Genomic DNA, 18,775 nt, shown 5'->3' with positions numbered 1-18,775 from the left:
ACTACAGTCGTGTCCGACTCTGTGCCACCCTATAGACGGCAGCCCACCAGGCTCCCCCGTCCCTGGGATTCTCCAGGCAAGAACACTGGAGTGGGTTGCCATTTCCTTCTCCAATGCAGGAAAGAGAAAAGTGAAAGTGAAGTCGCTCAGTCATGTCCGACTCTTAGCGACCCCATTGACTGCAGCCTACCAGGCTTTTCCGTTCATGGGATTTTCCAGGCAAGAGTACTGGAGTGGGGTGCCATTGCCTTCTCTGAATATCAGCAATAGCAGGAGAAATTACTCATATTCCATCACTCTGAATAAGCCAGACACAAAAAGGACAAATATCGTATGATTTCATTTATATGAAATAGCTGCTGCTGCTGCTGCTGCTAAGTTGCTTCAGTCGTGTCCGACTCTGTGGGACCCCATAGATGGCAGCCCACCAGGCACCCCCGTCCCTGGGATTCTCCAGGCAAGAACACTGGAGTGGGTTGCCATTTCCTTCTCCAATGCATGAAAGTAAAGTCGCTTAGTCACGTCCAACTCTTCATGACCCCATGGATTGCAGCCCACCAGGCTCCTCCATCCATGGGCTTTTCCAGGCAAGAGTACTGGAACGGGTTGCCATGAAATATCTACACTATGCAAATTCATAGAGACAGAAAGTAAATCAGTGGTTACAGGGACCTGTGGGAGCGAGCGGTGGTGGTGCTGGATAGGGAGCTATTACTGCTTTACTGTCTCCAAAGATTCTTTTTAGGGTGTTGAAAATGTTTTGAAAGTGGACGATGGTCATGGTTACACAACATTATCAATATACTTACTACTACTTAATTACAATAAAAAATGGTTAACAAATTGTATATGACTTTACCAAACAAAAATTATGTACTGATTACCATATTCTTATTCCAGCATCACAGTATCCAGCCCCCTTCCCTCTTCCAAATGCATAGCTAGTTCTCCCTCAGCAACTTCAGCTAAGTGACAGCATCGATGATGACTGGATAATTTGGATTGTTGAGTTAATAGAATTATATAGTTTTATCACTTTTCTCTAAATGTGAAATTTTTTGCATTCTTTTGACTCTGGCTTTAGCTGCACTGCACATCAAGACAGTGCAGTTGGGCAGCTTTAGTTGAGAAATGTTTGCAAAAGCAGAATGACTCATCTAAAGTCAGACTTCTCTCCTTCTTTCTTCAGAAAAGAAAAGCCTCTTTTTAATTGGATGGAAACTTTCTACCTCCTTGGCCTGGGACCTCTGGAAGTCTTCTGTGAATTTGTATTCCCTTTCACCTCCTGGAACCTGAAGTACCCGTTTATCCCTTTGTTACTGACCTCAGTGTATTGTGCAGTGGGCATCACATATGCTTGGCTCAAACTGTATGTTTCCGTACTGACTGACCCTCCTGTCGGCAAGACAAAGAAGCAATGAGTAAAGGAACTGCTTGGATGTATTCCAAGCAATTATTTCATGGGAAGTTAATCAGAACTTGAAGAAAGTTGCTGGTAGCATGAAGCATTCATTTCAGTAAATCTGTGGGAGGACCATTCTTGTAAACTTGGCCTTGCCCAGCCTAGCAACCTGATTGTCACCATGGTGAGAAGCCACTTGTCCTCCATAAGCAGTGAAATACATCTGAAACAAATCTCGCCTTCCCCTTTTAAAATTGTCATTGAGACTGCTGTGCTTGCTCTAGGCAAGAAGGGAATCTGATCAACAGCATGATTTTTTGTAGCCTATAATAACCATCATCAGGATATAAAGCATAATTAAGATCATGTGCTAAGGGAAGTATAAATAAAATACTATTTTGTATTTCTGCACAAAAAACTTTTTGGATTATTTCCAGCTGCTCCATTTTCCTATTGGTGTGCACACAACAAATGGTGTGCACTAATCCCCATTCTGTACACCTTGTTCCAGGAGGTGCTTTTTTTATTCCATTGAAATTATGCATCGACAGTACTCACAAAGACAATATTTAATGAACTGTTCGGTTTGTCAGCGGAGATTATAAGCCACTCTGCTCTTACATTGAGTTAAGGACATCTTCTACAGTTCATTTATTCTAAAAGCAAGTACTCCAAATTCGGTAGGGTCACTCCTTAAACTTTCCTGTGTGAACAGTCTTAACTGTTTTTTTTTCCCAGCCCAATCTAGTCCTCCCCGTACCTTGAGAGTACTTCATACACTTTAACCAGGACCCCAGATTGCCTAATATCTGCAGCACATTCCAATTCAGCCAACGTTTATCTAGCTGTCACTAGGAACCTTCACATTTTATTTACCCATTGTCCCCCTAAGAAGATCAGAGAGTCCAAGGTCAATAGAATCCTGGGGTGCTAATCCAGTTATCCATCTCTTAAATTCATTCTATTTTCCAAGTCTTCTTTTGAGTCTCATTCAGAGATGAGGGATATTTGCCAAAGGAGGGGGGAAGCACAGCCTCTCTAGCCTCTTTTCCTCCCCACAGTTCCCCGTTGTGCCGTGTGCTCCAGCTGTCCCAACAGAATTCCCAGTGCGCTGTGCTATTTCCTACCTCTGCTTCCTTTCATTTCCTGCCACTTCCTTTCTTCCCTCTCTCTGCTGACTTTTATACCCTATCGCTTGATTGTCTGCACTTCAAGATTCAACTTCAAAATGTTCTGAAATCTGTAAGTGAAAACAAGCAAAGTTACTATCAAAATTTAAACAAATAAGATATATGTGAAGCCCATTTTTTACTGGCTGTTTAATTTTATATGCAGTGTACCAAAATTTTAACAAGTGGAAGGAAAAGAAAAGTGGGAAGGACTTGGTATTCTTGATCACAATACATTTTCCCAGGTTGAGGAGATAGAGCCAGAACTGGGCGGGAAGAAGATGCCCTCTTTCCAGCCCAACACTGGCATCGTTCTCCGTGTTAATAATTCCCACCTAGAAACTACTGTTTGTAAAGGGAGCACTTCAGTGTCAGAGAGAATTGCCCCCTATGCGTAGTCCATGCAGTTTCCGTTTGCACTTAATGGGAGGAAAAAACATTCTATTAAAATCTTTGAAAAAGATGTTTTACTCTTAAGCAGTTAGATAAAATTACTCTTCCAGTATAATCATGGTAAAAATAAAAAATTATTTCGGCCCACCTACCTGCTTTTTTGTGCTCCAAAGACGTGAGCTACTGTGCTAATGACAACTGAAATTAGAACCATTTTACAAACCTCAAAACCCTGAATCAATACAGCCTTTAGTTTCTCACAATAAAGTCCTGTATTCGGCATTTCCACTTTATAGAAAGGTCAGTAAATGTTTTTGGGTTTTTTTTCAGTCTCAGAAGTGTTGACTGAAAAACACACACGCAGCATAGGAGTTGTTTCAGGTTTATTCAGGGACTGTAGTAAAGGCTGTAGCCTAGGAAATAGCTTCTCAGTAACTCTGAGAGAACTGCTCTGAAGAGGAGGGGGGAGGTTCAAGTATATATGTGACTTTGGGGCTAGAGAATACATGCACTCAAGTATACATTTTGGTAAAAGATTACTGCTAGTCACGAAGAACAGACATCTCAATAATTTTAGTGCTCTTCTGCGTATAGGAAGATGCAAGAATCTGGGTTCATTAAAATTCTTGCTAAGATACACATCTAACTGTAAGGGACCAGCTTGTCCAAAGCACAGAGCATCCTGTTGTCAAATTAATTTTCTCCATCTGAAGCAAAGAGTGCTTCATCCTGTTATCACCTTAACATCCTCTGAAGCACAGAGTGTACTGTCCATCAGCAACTGTAGCAGGTTACATAAGACAGCTATAAAAAGGACTGGACCCATAGTATACCTACGTACAGAATCCTAGAGCCTCTCAGAAGAGCACTCAGGGAGGATTCATTTTTTACAGTTTTCCTGAATGAATAGATAGCTGATTAGGCAGTGTTGAGGTGTTCAACATTGTGTAAAGCATCTCCTTCCACATGTGCAGCTGTTTCTTAAGGCATTTAATGCTGAATTCATATTTTTTTCCTCTAACTTACCAGTTGATCTCTGAAACCATAGTTCAGTTCAGTTCAGTCACTCAGTCGTGTCTGACTTTTGCGACCCCATGAATCACAGCACGCCAGGCCTCCCTGTCCATCACCATCTCCCGGAGTTTACTCAAACACGTCCATTGAGTCGGTGATGCCATCTCATCCTCTGTCATCCCCTTTTCCTCCTGCCCCCAATCCCTCCCAGCATCAGAGTCTTTTCCAATAATATTCTATTCCTATCGTGACAACCCTTCAAAGGATACACAAAGGGGAGGTCCCACACATTGTGGCCCTTTCTACTGAAAGCATACTACATAACAGGTGTTATGCTAGGTATTACCCGCTTTTTATCCTTCCTAAAGTTTGAAAAGCAATTCATTCTTGCTTCAAATATTTGCTGAGTTCCTATTGAGTGTCATATGCTGTGCTAGGTGCTGGAGATCAAAAGGTGAACAAGAAAGACATATTCCTGCACTCAAGAATTTATATTCTAGTGTCTAGAGAGATGTAAGAGCCAGGAAGATGACTCCTAGAAGAAAACATAGGTGGAAAGCTGTAGGACATTAGATTCGGTAGTGATTTTCTTGGATATGACACCAAAAACATGGCACCAAAAGCAAAAATTGACAAATTGGACTATGCCTCAAAAGAAACAGGGCTTCCCTGGTAGTTCAGCTGGTAAAGAATCTACCTGCAATGCAGGAGACCTGAGTTTGATCCCTGGGTTGGGAAGAACCCCGGAAAGGGAAACAGCTACCCACTCCAGTATTCTGGCCTGGAGAATTCTGTGAACTGTATAGTCCATGGGGTCACAAAAGAGTTGGACACGACTGAGCGACTTTCACTTTCAAAAAAAAGCAATAGAGTGAAAAGGCAACCTATGGAATGAAAGAAAATATTTGGAAATCGTATATTTGATAAGGGATTAATATACAGAATATACAGGTCTCTTCTACAGCCCAACAACAAAAAGAACCAAGCAACTCAATTTAAAAATGGACAAAGGACTGAATAGATAATTCTCCAAACATATACAAATGGCCTACAAGCATATGAAAAGATGCTCAACATCACTAATCATAAGAAAAATGCAAATCAAAACCACACACTTACAGGATGGTCACTATCAAAAGAATGGAAAATAAGTGTTGGCAAGAATGTGGAGAAAATAGAACCCTTAAGCAAAATGGTTCAGCCATTGGGGAGAAACAGTATGAAGATTCCTCAAAAAATACAATTTCCGTATGAATCATCAATCCCACTTTCAGGTATATATCCAAAAGAATTCAAAGTAGTATCTTGAAGCGATTTTTGCATATCTGTGTTCATTATAGCATTATTTCACAATAGCTAGGAGGTGGAAACAACCCAAATGGACATCAACAGATGGACAGGTAGATAAAAAATGTTGCATATACATTTTACAACGGAGTATTATGCAGCCTTAAAAGGAAAGGAAATCCTGGGAATTCCCTGGTCCGGTGGTTAGGACTCCACACTTTCACTGCCAAGGGCTGGGGTTCCATCTCTGGTTGGGGAACTAAGTTCCTGTAAGCCATGTGGTGAGGCCAAAAAAACCAGGGAGGAGGAGGAAATCCTGTCACATGGAACAACATGGATAAACTTCAAGGACATTCTGCTAAATAAAATAAGCCAGTCACAAAAGACTGTAATTCCACTCCTATGTATCTGAAGTGGTCAAAATCAAAGAAACAGAAAGAAGGAAGGCAGTTACCAAGGGCTGGGGGTAGGAGGGAAAAGGGATTAGCATTCAATGATAGAGAGTTTCAGTTTTGCAAGATTAAAGTTCTATAGATCTGTTATACAACAATGTGAATATACTTAACACTACTGAACTATACACTTAGAAATGGTTAAGATGATAATTTAATGTTATGTTTTTTACCACAACTTAAAAAGTTAAAATTTTAATTTATCCCCAAAAAAGTTACTGGATTTCCCTGGTGGTCCAGTGGTTAAGAATCCACTTGACAACACAAGGGACATGGGTTTGATTCCTGGTCCAAGAAGATCCCACAGAGGTAACTAAATATTCTAAATATTTGTGTTAATCCTTCTCATGCTTTTCTTTATAATTTTACTACTAATATGGATATCTCTAAATAGTATATATTTGCCTAATATTGAACTTTATACATGGGATCATTTATTGTATTCTAACATCTCTTTTTCTCTGATCTTTTAATCTTTTTTTTAACATGATCCTTTTTTTTAAGTTCATCACACTGGATATACCTTTGAATGAAAACATGGCAATTTATCCTCTATTCTGCTCTTAATGGACATTTTAAATGTTTCTAGTTTGGGGCTATTACTAATGGATATTACTCCTTGTAATATAATATTCTTGTATGTCTCTTAGTCCTGGTTAACATACCCCAAAGCTTCTCTAGACCCTAGACTGTGGACTACAGTCTTAAGTAAATCAAAAAGAAATGGAACACAACTTAAATATCCATCAAAAGGTTAATGGGTGACTAAAATGTAACTTACTTATATAATGGAATATCATACAGTAATCAAAAGGAATGAGCTTGATCTTATATCATCATGGATGGCTCTCAAAACATGTGGAATGATGAAAGTGAGAGAAAACAGAAACACTGAATTGTACAATTTATGTAAATTTTAAAGCATAATACATACTAAATATATGTAAAAATATAAAAAGTGAACTGTAAGTGTATACTAAACTCATGATTGTCTCCGAGGAGGATGGGAAAGGGTTCTATATTTATAGTGTTTTATTTCCTTTTAAAATATGACAAAATATTAACAATTCTGGGTGACAGCATATGGGTATTTGTTATACTGTTCTTTGTATTTTTTGTTTTTGTAGGTCTTAAGTTTCTTAAAAGAGAGAGAGAGTGGACCGAGAAGACTGTGGAGAAGAATATTTAAGCAATATTGAATATTTGTGTTTGCCTAACATCATCTAGTATTCAAAATTAACATAATTCTATGTATGGATGCGAGAGTTGGACTGTGAAGAAAGCTGAGCGCCGAAGAATTGATGCTTTTGAACTGTGGTGTTGGAGAAGACTCTTGAGAGTCCCTTGGACTGCAAGGAGATCCAACCAGTCCATTCTGAAGGAGATCAGCCCTGGGTGTTCTTTGGAAGGACTGATGCTAAAGCTGAAACTCCAGTACTTTGGCCACCTCATGCGAAGAGTTGACTCATTGGAAAAGACTCTGATGCTGGGAGGGATTGGGGGCAGGAGGAGAAGGGGACGACAGAGGATGAGATTGCTGGATGGCATCACTGACTTGATGGACATGAGTCTGAGTGAACTCCGGGAGTTGGTGATGGACAGGGAGGCCTGGCGTGCTGCAATTCATGGGGTCGCAAAGAGTCGGACACAACTGAGCAACTGAACTGAACTGAAGGTAGATTTTTTATGGTTTTCACTCTTTTGGTATAATTTTAAAAGAAACACTATGGTTTAAAAAAAAATAAAAAGAGTGTGCAAAGACTTCTTCCCTGGTTAGGAATCCACCTTCCAATACAGCAGATACAGGTTAGATCCCTGGGCAAGGAACTAAGGCCCCACTTGCTAATAGGCAACTAAACCCTGACCCACAACTAGAGAAAAATCCGCTGGCAGCAACCAAGGCGCAGCTAAATAAATAAAATTTAAAAGACTGTGGGAAAAAAAAAAAAAAAAAAACCTCTTTCATGTGTCACACTGGTATTTACATAAGGCAGATTCTCAGGTAATTACTATGTCAAACAGCTTAAACTTCAAGAAACTGTTCCAATATACATTCCTTTGGAAGATCCTAACTTTAAATGTTACAGATCTGGGAGTCCTTTTGTAGGCATAAGAGTCTCATCCTTTATTAGCTGATACTTAATTCTTCCACTTTGGAAATCAATACCTGAGGCATACAGCTTTGCGTTAACCTCTGGTTTAATCAGCATTCTTCTAAGTAAAATGTTGAAGACATTTCAGCTGTCTAAACAAGGGCTGTCTAAACAGAGAGCTTTTCAAAGATCGGAGTTGGAGGCAGGTGACCAGAGACTGGACAATTACTTGGCAGAATATTATAGATTCTCTCTCTCTTTTTTTTTTCTTCCATTCTTCAAAACTTTAGGAAACACCTCGTCCCTCAGCGACGTGCAAGGACCTAAAGACCCAGACTGAATTTCGAGAGTTTAGCTAAATGATCCAGCCCTGGGATTCTCCGAATTCTTTATGGCTGGCTGGACCTTAATTTTAGGCTTTGTGAAGGGTGTTCCTATGCAGATGAACGACGGGAAACTCAGAAAAAGAAAACTCGTTTTTATTTGATGTCAATTAAGTACGTTGCTTAAAACTACCCATCAAGCCTACGTGGGGTTTTGGATACAAAAATAAATTCTTGCCGAAGGAACACTCTAGGGCGGAGGAAGGAGAGACAATTGCGGGCAAGGGTGTGCGTTAGTCGCTCGGTCGTGTCTGACTGCGTCCCCATGGACTGTAGCTCACCAGGCTTCTCTCTGTCCATGGGATTCTCCAGACAAGAGCACTGGAGTGGGTTGCCGTTTCCTTCTCCAGCGGGCAAGGGAGACTGGGTGAAAAAAGCAACGTCTCCTAGTCTTCTCCGGGTTTGGCTCGTTTATTGTAGTGCTCGATAGGTACCTAACCCCCGAACTTCTACTTGTGGCTTTAGCGCCGCCCGGGAGACTAGCGACATGGGATACTTAGTAGCCCGGAACCTCGCGCGCGCGATTCCGGCAGCAGCGCGCCCGGGGAAGCCTTTGCGTGCCGCACCGCCCTGCGCCATGCCCTTCAGCCTAGCGCTCGGAGGTGAAATCTTCAGCCTGGGGCCCTGCAGTGGTCCCTGTGGTCTTTGTAGTTGAAGGCCTGAGGCCAGGCCTCAAGTGGGAACGGCGTCACAATGATGACTGGACGGCAGGGCCGAGCTACCTTCCAGTTCCTGCCTGATGAGGCCCGGAGCCTGCCGCCGCCGAAACTGACGGACCCGCGGCTCGCCTTCGTAGGCTTCTTGGGCTACTGCTCCGGCCTGATTGATAACGCGATCCGGCGGAGGCCGGTGCTGTCGGCCGGTGAGGGCTGCGCGGACGGGATCGGCCGGGAGGAGCTGGGGTCGTAGGGCTGAGGGCCGGCTCTGCCTTAGGCTGCCTGGGTGCCTCCGCTTTTCCGGGCCTTTTCGCGTTAACTGGCCCTGTCTCGCCTGTCTCAGGTATCCGCTCCCCTTGAGCTTCTCAGAATCGGGCCGGCTAGAGTGTCATTTCAGGAAACAGATGCAGTGCAACCCACGACCTCGCAGTGAGTCTGTGAAGGACCCCGGACGGAACTGCTTGCTCCCCTCTGATTTAGTTTTGTAGGGGTGCAAAAATTAGCTCTCAGTCTATCCAGTGCTCTACTAAACCTACGTTATAGCATTTAGTCATCAAACGCCATGGGATAAGACAGAGCGGGGAGCATTAGCCACAGTGGGGAAACAGCCTTAGAAAGGTTAAAGCAGCCTGACCAAGGTCGTTAGTAGCACAGTCTGTTTGTAAACCCCAAGAGTCTACTTTGAGAACCAGCACTTCTCAGATTTAATGTGCATACTGATAAGTTGAGGGTCTTGTTAAAATGCAGATTCTGATTCATTAGCCCTGGAGAGAGAAAGGCCTCGTGGTCCCAGTCTCCCAGACACTGCTGGTCTGGGGACCTCACATTGAGTAGCAGGCTGTCTTTCCCAGTAAGTCCGTGTCCACCTGTCGGAGACCAGCCGTGATAATAAGTGACACACTGTGTGCGTGCCCAGTCGTGTCTGACTCTGCGACCCCCATGGGTCCAGCCTGGCTCCTCAGTCCATGGAATTCTCCAGGCAAGAATATTGGAGTGGGTTGCTGTTTCTTTCTCCAAGGGATCTTCCTCACCTGGGGATGGAACCTGCATCCCCTGCATTGGCAGGCAGATTCTTTACCTCTGAGCCACCTGGGAAGCCCAAGAGACACAGTAGCTGTGCTAAAGTCTGGATTTCCCAAGGGAAAAGAGGGAAACTTTATAAGAGATATTTTTGAATTTAGCCATGATCTGTCAGAGGAATTCTTGGAGAGAGCCTTCCAGGCCATGGGAAGCTACCGAGAGTGAATGGAAGCAAGAGCATGGGGATGGGAGGGCAGTTGATGATGAGTAAGTGCAGAGTAGGGTGATAAGGCAGCAAAGATTTAGGTAGATTGTGGCCATTTATTCTCCAGGCAGTCGGGAACCTTACATAATTTTTGAAAGCTGCCAAGGAAATACAGTGATTGGACTTGTGTTTTAAAAGGTTGACTTTGTTAGAAACTGGAGCCAAAAAGCCCAGTTAGGAAAAAAACTAATTCAGTGGTTCAGGAAACAGGAGAAGGAAATGGCAACCCACTCCAGTATTCTTGCCTGGAGTGTTCCATGGACAGAGGAGTTGGCCGGCTACAATCCATGGGGTGGCAAAGAGTCGGGCATGACTGAGCAACTTACACTCTTTCAGGCAACCAGATATCACTCCCTTGTGCCTCTTTTGCCTCCCAGGTGTATGTATGCCTGGAGGTTGACTCCCAACCCACCAGATGTCAGCATTTCCAGGGCTCAAATAGACTTGAAACCCCATCTGCCTTGGACATGACCCCACTCCACAGAAATGAGTGATCTTTGTCCATTTCTGCCACTAGGAACTATGGAGTGTTCTCCCTTTTTATCACAACTCCACACTGCCCAGGCCTGTTACTTGGTGTAATGGAAAGAGGTCCACTTTGGAGTTAAATGGCCTGGCCCCACTGCTTCCCATTTCTGTCACTTTGGGCAAGTTACTTGATCAGAGCTTAAGTTTCCTCACCTATAAAGTGAGAATAATTCATCTTTGCAAATTTTTTTGTGAGAATTAAGTGAGATCTATAGGTAAATGCCTGGCACACAGAAGGTGCTAACAGGTTTCCCTTTGCTTAGCTCTTGTTGCACAGTTTACTGTATATTTGTTGAGTCCTGACTGAGCTTTTTCTCTGTGCCAGGCAGTGTTACACATTGGGTATGGGAGGAGAAATACTGACCTGCTCTTGAGGAACTCCTAATTGGGTCAGTGAGACAAGCAGGTATGAGTCTAGGCGTGACAGGTGTTTTGATAGCTGGGTGAGCAGACAGTACTTTAGGAGTCTGAAGAAGGTTCAGATCAGAGAGATGGTGTTCCAGAAGAAGAAAAGATTGGCTGAAATTTGAAGTTTGTATCACTTAATCTCACCTTGCTGTTGTCAAAGAATGTTTTGTGCCTTTTCTGGGAGACCGAAGAACATAGTGGTTAAGAGCACAAGCTTTCGAATTTGATGCACCTCCTCCTCCCTACTCACCATTTGATTCTGGAGAAGTTACTTATTTCTGTGAGCTTTAGTTTCCTCATCTGTGAAATAGGGATGGTATCTACCTCTTTGTGTGGCTGTGAGAACTAGGGGGGATGATGAATGTAAAGCACGTAGCCCAGGCCTAGGGGTCAGAGTTCCTGAGTTTCCCTTGTTGCTTTGGAAAATTCAGGCCTTGAGAACTTTATTGAAATCGTTACCCTCAGCAGCATTTATTGAATGCATACTGTATTTATCTAGTTCAATGTCTGCCGAATAGTAATGCTCAGTGAGTATTTATTGAATGAATGTGTAGATAACAAGGAAATATAGAACCATCCAGAGATTTACAAACCAGATGGGCATATCTATGAAAAAGATGAATTCTGATACAAACTTATACAGATAGAGTAGGAGGAATGGGGAAGGAGGAATACATGGTGGGTTTTTTCCAGCTGTGACCATGGAGAGTATCTGGCATTCTCTAGGTAGTTGGGATATCTGTGCAGATCTTTTTCAAGAACACAGAAAATATTAAATACAGTTTTTTCTTAAGCTTTTCTCCCATCACCTATTTTTAAACCCTTGTTTCTGGATACCGCTCACCTGCCCTAAAGTTAGACTTAGTATATAAGTGTAGTCTGCAAAACTTCATCTGTATTGATTTCTAGTCTAAGGTAAGAGTAATTATTGTGTTCTGCAAAGAGCACTGTGGCTTTCAAGTTTAGGTCAACTGAGTAAAGGAAAAAAGAGGAAAATGATTGTGAAGGGATTGTGTATATGGTGAGAGGGAGACCACTGCTGAAAGAGAAGAGGCTAGGGAAATGGGGACTTGAGAAGAGGCCAGGCCATGCCTATCTTCTGTGCAGGATATGGGTAAACACAGAGAGTCTGGGTCTGTTATCTGTGTAGTCCAGTGGCACATGGGAAAACGCAGCACACTTTGTGGTATTACAGGTGGCTCATTAGGGGAAGCAGTGGCTGGGGTAAGTGCTGTGCTATTCAGTGCTAAGTCAGTTCAGTCGTGTCTCTTTGTGACCCCATGGACTGTAGCCCACCAGGCTCCTCTGTCCATGGGATTCTCCAGGCAAGAATATTGGAGTGGGTTGTCATGCTCTCCTCCAGGGGATCTTCCTGACCCAGGAATCGAACCTGCATCTCTTATGTCTCCTGCATTGACAAGTGGGTTCTTTACCACTAGTGCCACCTGGGAATCTCCTTTCTGGGTAAAGTGAAGTGAAGTGAAATTGCTTGGTCGTGTCCTACTCTTTGTGATCCCATGGACTATAGAGTTCATGGAATTCTCCAGGCCAGAATACTGACGTGGGTAGCCTTTCCCTTCTCCAGGGGATCTTCCCAACCCAGGGGTTGAACCCAGGTCTCCCGCATTGCGGGCGGATTCTTTAGCAGCTGAGCCACAAGGGAAACCCAGGAATACTGGAGTGGCTAGCCTATCTTCTCCAGGGTATCTTCCCAACCCAGGAATCGAACCAGGGTCTCCTGCATTGCAGGCAGATTCTTTACTAACTGAGCTATCAGGGAAGCTGCTTTCGGGGTAAGGGAGAATGCACAATAGTCTGAGTGCTGTCCAATCCAAGATCATAGTGATATTTTGTATTTTTATTGTTTTACAATTTTTCCCAAAACACTTTTAATAACTACTGTGAAAAACGGTTAGGTATTATTATCTTTGTTTTAGAGGTAGTAAATTGATTTGCCCAAGGCCATTCATCCATTTATTGCATATTTATTAAGTGCTGTCTGTGTGCTAATATATAAAGATGAGCGAACCATTGACTTTGCCTGGTAGTAGAGGGAGAAATAATTACTGTAGCAGTTTACATATCATGAGGGATGAATTCATCCTTTTAACTCCAGGAAAGTTTTAGGAAGGCTTCTTAGCAGAAGTGTTGTGTGAGTTAAGCCTTGAAGGATCAGGACATTGCTGGGCAGAGAAGTAATCAGTACATGATGTATAGAAGTATGAAGGAGCCTAGGTTATGTGAGGAATTAGAAGTAGTTCAGTGTTGCTGGGCACAATATGTATACCAGGGAGTGTCAGAAGATGAAGGTGGAGGAGTCAGCTCATGAAGGGCCTGGAGGTCACCTGCGGGAGATTGGGGTCTTGTTAACCATCATTGAAGAAAGGACTGACGAACTAATTTGTGTTTTAGTAAAAATTCCTCTAGTGACAGGGTAAAAGCTGGAATCAATGTGGAGTAGAAAATGAGATGAAAGGTAAACCAGTTATATAAATGAGCATGAGTTAAGGAAATATTTATTAGGTAGAATTGACAGTGACTGAATGTAGAGGATAAGGGTGGAAAAAAAAATGATAATTAGTATGCTTATTACCCAGGACTTGGATTTCTGGGTAAATGGTCTTTCAGGAAAAAGATATGAATAGGAAGGAACTGAGTTGGTTTGGGAGAATCCAGGTTATCGTATCTGTCAGATATTTGGATATATTTGTTCAGATAGGTATCTGAGTCGGACGTTACTAATGGGTTACCAGTACTTGGGTAATAGATAAAACTATAGGAATGAAAGCCTGTGTGGGATACGAGAATGGCTGGGAATAGGCATAGCTATAAAATCTACACTTAGCCTTTTGTAAAAAAAAAAAAAAATTATATAAAGTTAATACCTTTGGATCTCCCCTTCACATTTAAAATTTTGGCTTTGTAGATCATGTGATTTGATCCTCTCCAGTCTTATTATAACAGGATGATTTTATTTTTTTGCTGTGCTGAATAGCGTGTGGGATTTTAGTTCCCTGACCAGGAATCGAGTGCACACCGCCTGCAGTAGAAGCATGGAGTCTTAACCACTGGACCTCCAGGGACGTCCCAGTAGGATGATTTTTTTAGAGATAGTTTTTGAATAGGTAGTACTTGCAAAATTAGAAAATTCAGAGGATACAAGAGAATGAGATGTATTTGTAGTACAGTGTACTGTTTTAGTAACCACTAGATATGTAAATATAAATTGGTATTTGGAGACAAACCAAACTGCTCTTAGACCATTTGTAGAGGGCTTTAACCTCTACTCATCATGTCCTGAACATGTCCTGGAATGCAGGTTAGTGTAAGTCTAAGGTCTAAAGTGAACCTATTAAAAAAGAAGAGCTTTTTTTTTTTCCTTTGTCAGTCTATCATTCAAGTTTTTGTGCTTATCCACCTTTATCCTTGAAGAAACTTATAAAACATGAATTTAAAAAATTTTAGGTTCTGTTGATAGTTACATTTGTAGACAAAATGTTGCTTTTCATAGTTGCCAGATATCCTTAGGAAGATGTTCCATGGTCATAGCTGTGTGTTCAAAATACCCATATGCAACAGCTGTTTTTTTTTTTTTTTAAGAATGTTGGAAGAAATTACAAACTATGTATCTAAAACATTAAAAATGTGATTTTTAACACACAAGACTGATTTTTGCTTTCTTTGGAATTTGTGGTTTCGATTTCAGGTTTGCATCGCCAGCTTCTATATATTACTTCCTTTGTTTTTGTTGGATATTATCTTTTAAAACGTCAAGACTATATGTATGCTGTGAGGGACCACGATATGTTCTCATATATAAAGTCACATCCAGAGGATTTTCCTGAAAAAGGTATTTCAAGTTCATTGTAGAAAACTTCTTTCTTGCTCTGTGCCATTCTCCCTAGTTAATCTTTCGCATGCCTGTGACTTCAGGCCTTCTGTGTTCTGTTGACTTCCGCCTCTTTGTCTGTAGACCAAAATTCTCTTGAATTCATATATCCAGTTTCTGGCTGAGCACTTCTGCGTCCCTCAAACAGCAAACAGGACTCACGTCCCCCCTGCTCACCCAGACCTCCTGGGCTTCTGTGTCCTGCTCCAGTGAATGGCATTACCGCCCACCTGGGTGCTCCAGCCAGAAGCCTGGGAATCGTCTTCACAGCTGTCTCTGACTTCTCATTAGTCATCAAATCTTACCGTTCTAATCCCTAAATAATTCTCAACTCTGAACTCTCCTCTCTGCCACTGCCACCACCCTGGTTCAGGCCCTGGTAATCTCTTGTGTAGACTCCTGCACTTGCCTCCAGCTTGCCTCTGCTTTTGTTCTTAGCAAAAATCACATCTCTCTGGATAAATATGGATATGCTTAAATAGCTATCCATTACCTTTTGGATAAAATCAAGACTCCATTAAGATGGCTTTTTCCCCCCAGGCTGATTGCCTGGTATAAACACTTAACTTAGACTTTTATCCACCCCATTACACATACAGACTGTGTTCCTCACTGGACTGAAGCTTCATCTTTGTTTCTCCCGCCTCCAGCCCAGAACCTACACATAGTAGGCATTTAATAAATAATGCCTGGCCTGACCTACACAGAACCCTGCCTCATCTTGTGTCACTCAGCTCGTGCCCCTTGAAATGCTGTCCTGAGCCTGCCCTGTGTCACTGCGTGCATGCGGTGCCCCTGAGTCTTCCTCCTGCCCCATCTCCACCCTGTGCACCTACAGATTCCTACTCAAGAGTCATCGTGCTATAGACAGGAATTTTCTGACCACACTCTACTTATCTTTGTGCAACTATGAATGTAACTGTAATACAGCTGTTTTCTTGTTTATATTTTATACAAATATGCAATATAGATATTTGCATACGTGAATGAATGAGTGTAGGAAATTTTTAAACTTGTAATTTTATAGATTTTTAGATTTTCCTATTTATGTAAATATGTAAGCATTTCAATTTAAGCATTTTAAATCTCATCAGACTGAATGGTGATCTGTAAGGTCCTACTTAACTCTGAAATTGTATGATTCTTAATAATAATTTCCTTATCCTTCAGTCATATATGTGATGTTTGTGGTGGATCAGAAGGGTACGGCTTTTTTTTTGCAGTAAAGCCATGTACAAAGCCATGAATAGTGGCTGTGTCTGGGATGGGAATAGTCAGGATTGCTGGATGTTGGAGATGGAAGGATCTTGGGAATAGTGATTTCTAAGAGGGAGACCCAGTGGCAGTTAGTCCTTCGACCCATACCTCTGGCTCTTTGCCTGTATGTTTCCACTAACTCCCTCTGACAGTGCGTGTAGCCTCACAGGCTCATTCTCTCTGAGCAGCAGATTACTGGCAGGTGTGCAAAGAGCCTTCTGCACCAATAGTGCAGCCATGGAAAGCTTGACCACCTCAGCTCCGGGCCGCTCCCTGTTCAATCCTGCTTCCACTCCTTCAGCCAGGATCCCTCTGACAGCACTTTGCCTCTCTAGACAACCATCTGGACATCACCATAGACTCAAAGCAGTTCTTCATTCAGTGGAACAAAATGCCTGGTTGGGAAGCTGGGTTGAGGACTAGAAAATAAAGCAGTTCCTATAAGAATATTAAGTGTTAATGTTTCTTTAGGAAGTATGATTTTTTAAACATGATTTTAAAATCTTTTGTGATTTTTCTTTTTATAGATAAGAAAACTTATGGGGAAGTTTTTGAAGAATTCCATCCAGTGCGTTGAAGTCTCCAAAATGCTTGCTCCGGTTTAATTGATACCAGTTATTTCTGTATTTTGTTGAACCGTTTCTATGATATCTGAAGTTTATGTTAATCTCTTAACGTTAACACCTTGTGATTAAAATGGTCATTATAAGCGCTCTGACTCCTTTTTGTCAAAAAAACAGTTTATCAGAGAATGGTCAGTTTCCATTTAGCTAGTTTTGAGAAGACATCTGGCAGATTTTAAAATGGAGTTTAGTTCTAGTTCAGAGTTGGCAGTCTAATAGCCTGTGGGCCACATCTGGCTCACTGCCAGTCCAGTTTTATTGAACACAACCAGGCTCATTTGTTTACATGTTAATGGCTGCTTCCTTCTGCAGCAGAGTTGAGTGGTTATGACAGAGACCTTATGGTCTGTGAAGCCTGAACTATTTAATATATGGCCTTTTACAGAAGAGTTTCACCTGCTCCAGTTCTACTACAGAGTGAACCAAGCAAGCCAGATGATGGACGGTTTTGTGAGTCATGTAGAATAATTTTGACTCGATTTTAGGTAGTAGAAGGTCACTAAAGGATTTTAAACAGAGAAGAAACACAAACTGGAATCAAGATTGCCGGGAGAAATATCAATAACCTCAGATATGCAGCTGACACCACCCTTATGGCAGAAAGTGAAGAGGAACTCAAAAGCCTCTTGATGAAAGTGAAAGTGGAGAGTGAAAAAGTTGGCTTAAAGCTCAACTTTCAGAAAACAAAGATCATGGCATCCGGTTCCACCACTTCATGGGAAATAGATGGGGAAACAGTGGAAACAGTGTCAGACTTTATTTTTCTGGGCTCCAAAATCACTACAGATGGCGATTGCAGCCATGAAATTAAAAGACTCTTACTTCTTGGAAGGAAAGTTATGACCAACCTAGATAGCATGTTCAAAAGCAGAGACATTACTTTGCCAACAAAGGTTCATCTAGTCAAGGCTGTGGTTTTTCCTGTGGTCATGTGTGGATGTGAGAGTTGGACTGTGAAGAAGGCTGAGTGCCGAAGAATTGATGCTTTTGAACTGTGTTGTTGGAGAAGACTCTTGAGAGTCCCTTGGACTGCAAGGAGATCCAACCAGTCCATTCTGAAGGAGATCAGCCCTGGGATTTCTTTGGAAGGAATGCTGCTAAAGCTGAAACTCCAGTACTTTGGCCACCTCATGTGAAGAGTTGACTCATTGGAAAAGACTCATGCTGGGAAGGATTGGGGGCAGGAGGAGAAGAGGACGACAGAGGATGAGATGGCTGGATGGCATCACTGACTCCATGGACGTGAGTCTCAGTGAACTCTGGGAGTTGGTGATGGACAGGGAGGCCTGGCGTGCTGCGATTCATGGGGTCGCAAAGAGTCGGACATGACTGAGCGACTGATGTGATCTGAACATGGTCATGGTTATATTGCTGAGCTCTCCGCAACACCATAGAGGGTGGTTTAAAAGGAGGAAACTCACAGCCAGGAGAATAGCTAGGAGACTGATACAGCAAAGAGGTCTCAGCTCTTAGTTGGGACATCCTGGGGAAAGTGAGCTCAGTAGCTAACACTGTTTACAGTGGAAAGTGAAAGTGTTAGTTGCTAAGTTGCGTCCGACTCTTTGCAACCCCATGTACTGTAGCCCTCGGGGCTCCTCTGTCCATGAAATTCTCCAGGCAAGAATACTGGAGTAAGTAGCCGTTCCCTTCTCCAGGGGATTGAACCTGGGTCTCCTGCATTGCAAGCAGATTGTTTACCATCTGAGCCCCCAGAGAAGCCCATCTACAGTGGATTAGAAGTAAAAGATCCCACATAACTAGAATGAGGTTTTACTCTTTATGGCTTATCAAGTCCAAAAACTTGTCCAAAGTTTTTGTTTCTAAGCTCAGATTTCATAATCAGATTAGGTTTTGGAGATTAATAAAATTGTTTACATGTGATTTGAGATTAGGTGGCAGTATGAATATAAGCAGATGGACAAAATCACATGGTTCC

The 18,775-nt window shown here is 42.3% G+C and overlaps 2 protein-coding genes across 8 annotated transcripts in view; both read left to right on the top strand.

Moving 5' to 3' along the window:
* The window catches only part of ALG8 (ALG8 alpha-1,3-glucosyltransferase), a 28,050-nt gene extending 26,230 nt beyond the window's left edge, over window positions 1-1,820 (top strand). For all 7 annotated transcript variants that reach the window (XM_086385782.1, XM_086385785.1, XM_086385777.1 and 4 more), the window contains one exon: window positions 1,190-1,820. In XM_086385782.1, the coding sequence (XP_086241908.1) occupies window positions 1,190-1,421 (232 nt within the window). In that variant the 3' untranslated portion in view covers window positions 1,422-1,820. The remainder of the gene's footprint in view (window positions 1-1,189) is intronic.
* Window positions 1,821-8,742: 6,922 nt separating this feature from the next.
* NDUFC2 (NADH:ubiquinone oxidoreductase subunit C2) lies at window positions 8,743-16,925 on the top strand. Its single transcript, XM_086385775.1, has 3 exons — window positions 8,743-9,055; window positions 14,777-14,920; window positions 16,744-16,925. Exons 1-3 carry the CDS (start codon window positions 8,887-8,889, stop codon window positions 16,791-16,793), a joined length of 363 nt encoding a protein of 120 aa, XP_086241901.1. The 5' UTR covers window positions 8,743-8,886; the 3' UTR covers window positions 16,794-16,925.
* The last annotated feature ends 1,850 nt before the right edge of the window (window positions 16,926-18,775 follow it).

This window comes from Bos grunniens, chromosome 29, assembly GCF_055505025.1.
Source record: "Bos grunniens cultivar Pamir isolate PY7600 chromosome 29, Bosgru_T2T1.0, whole genome shotgun sequence".
Lineage (NCBI taxonomy): Eukaryota > Metazoa > Chordata > Mammalia > Artiodactyla > Bovidae > Bos > Bos grunniens.
This window is presented reverse-complemented; position numbering and strand designations above follow the sequence as displayed.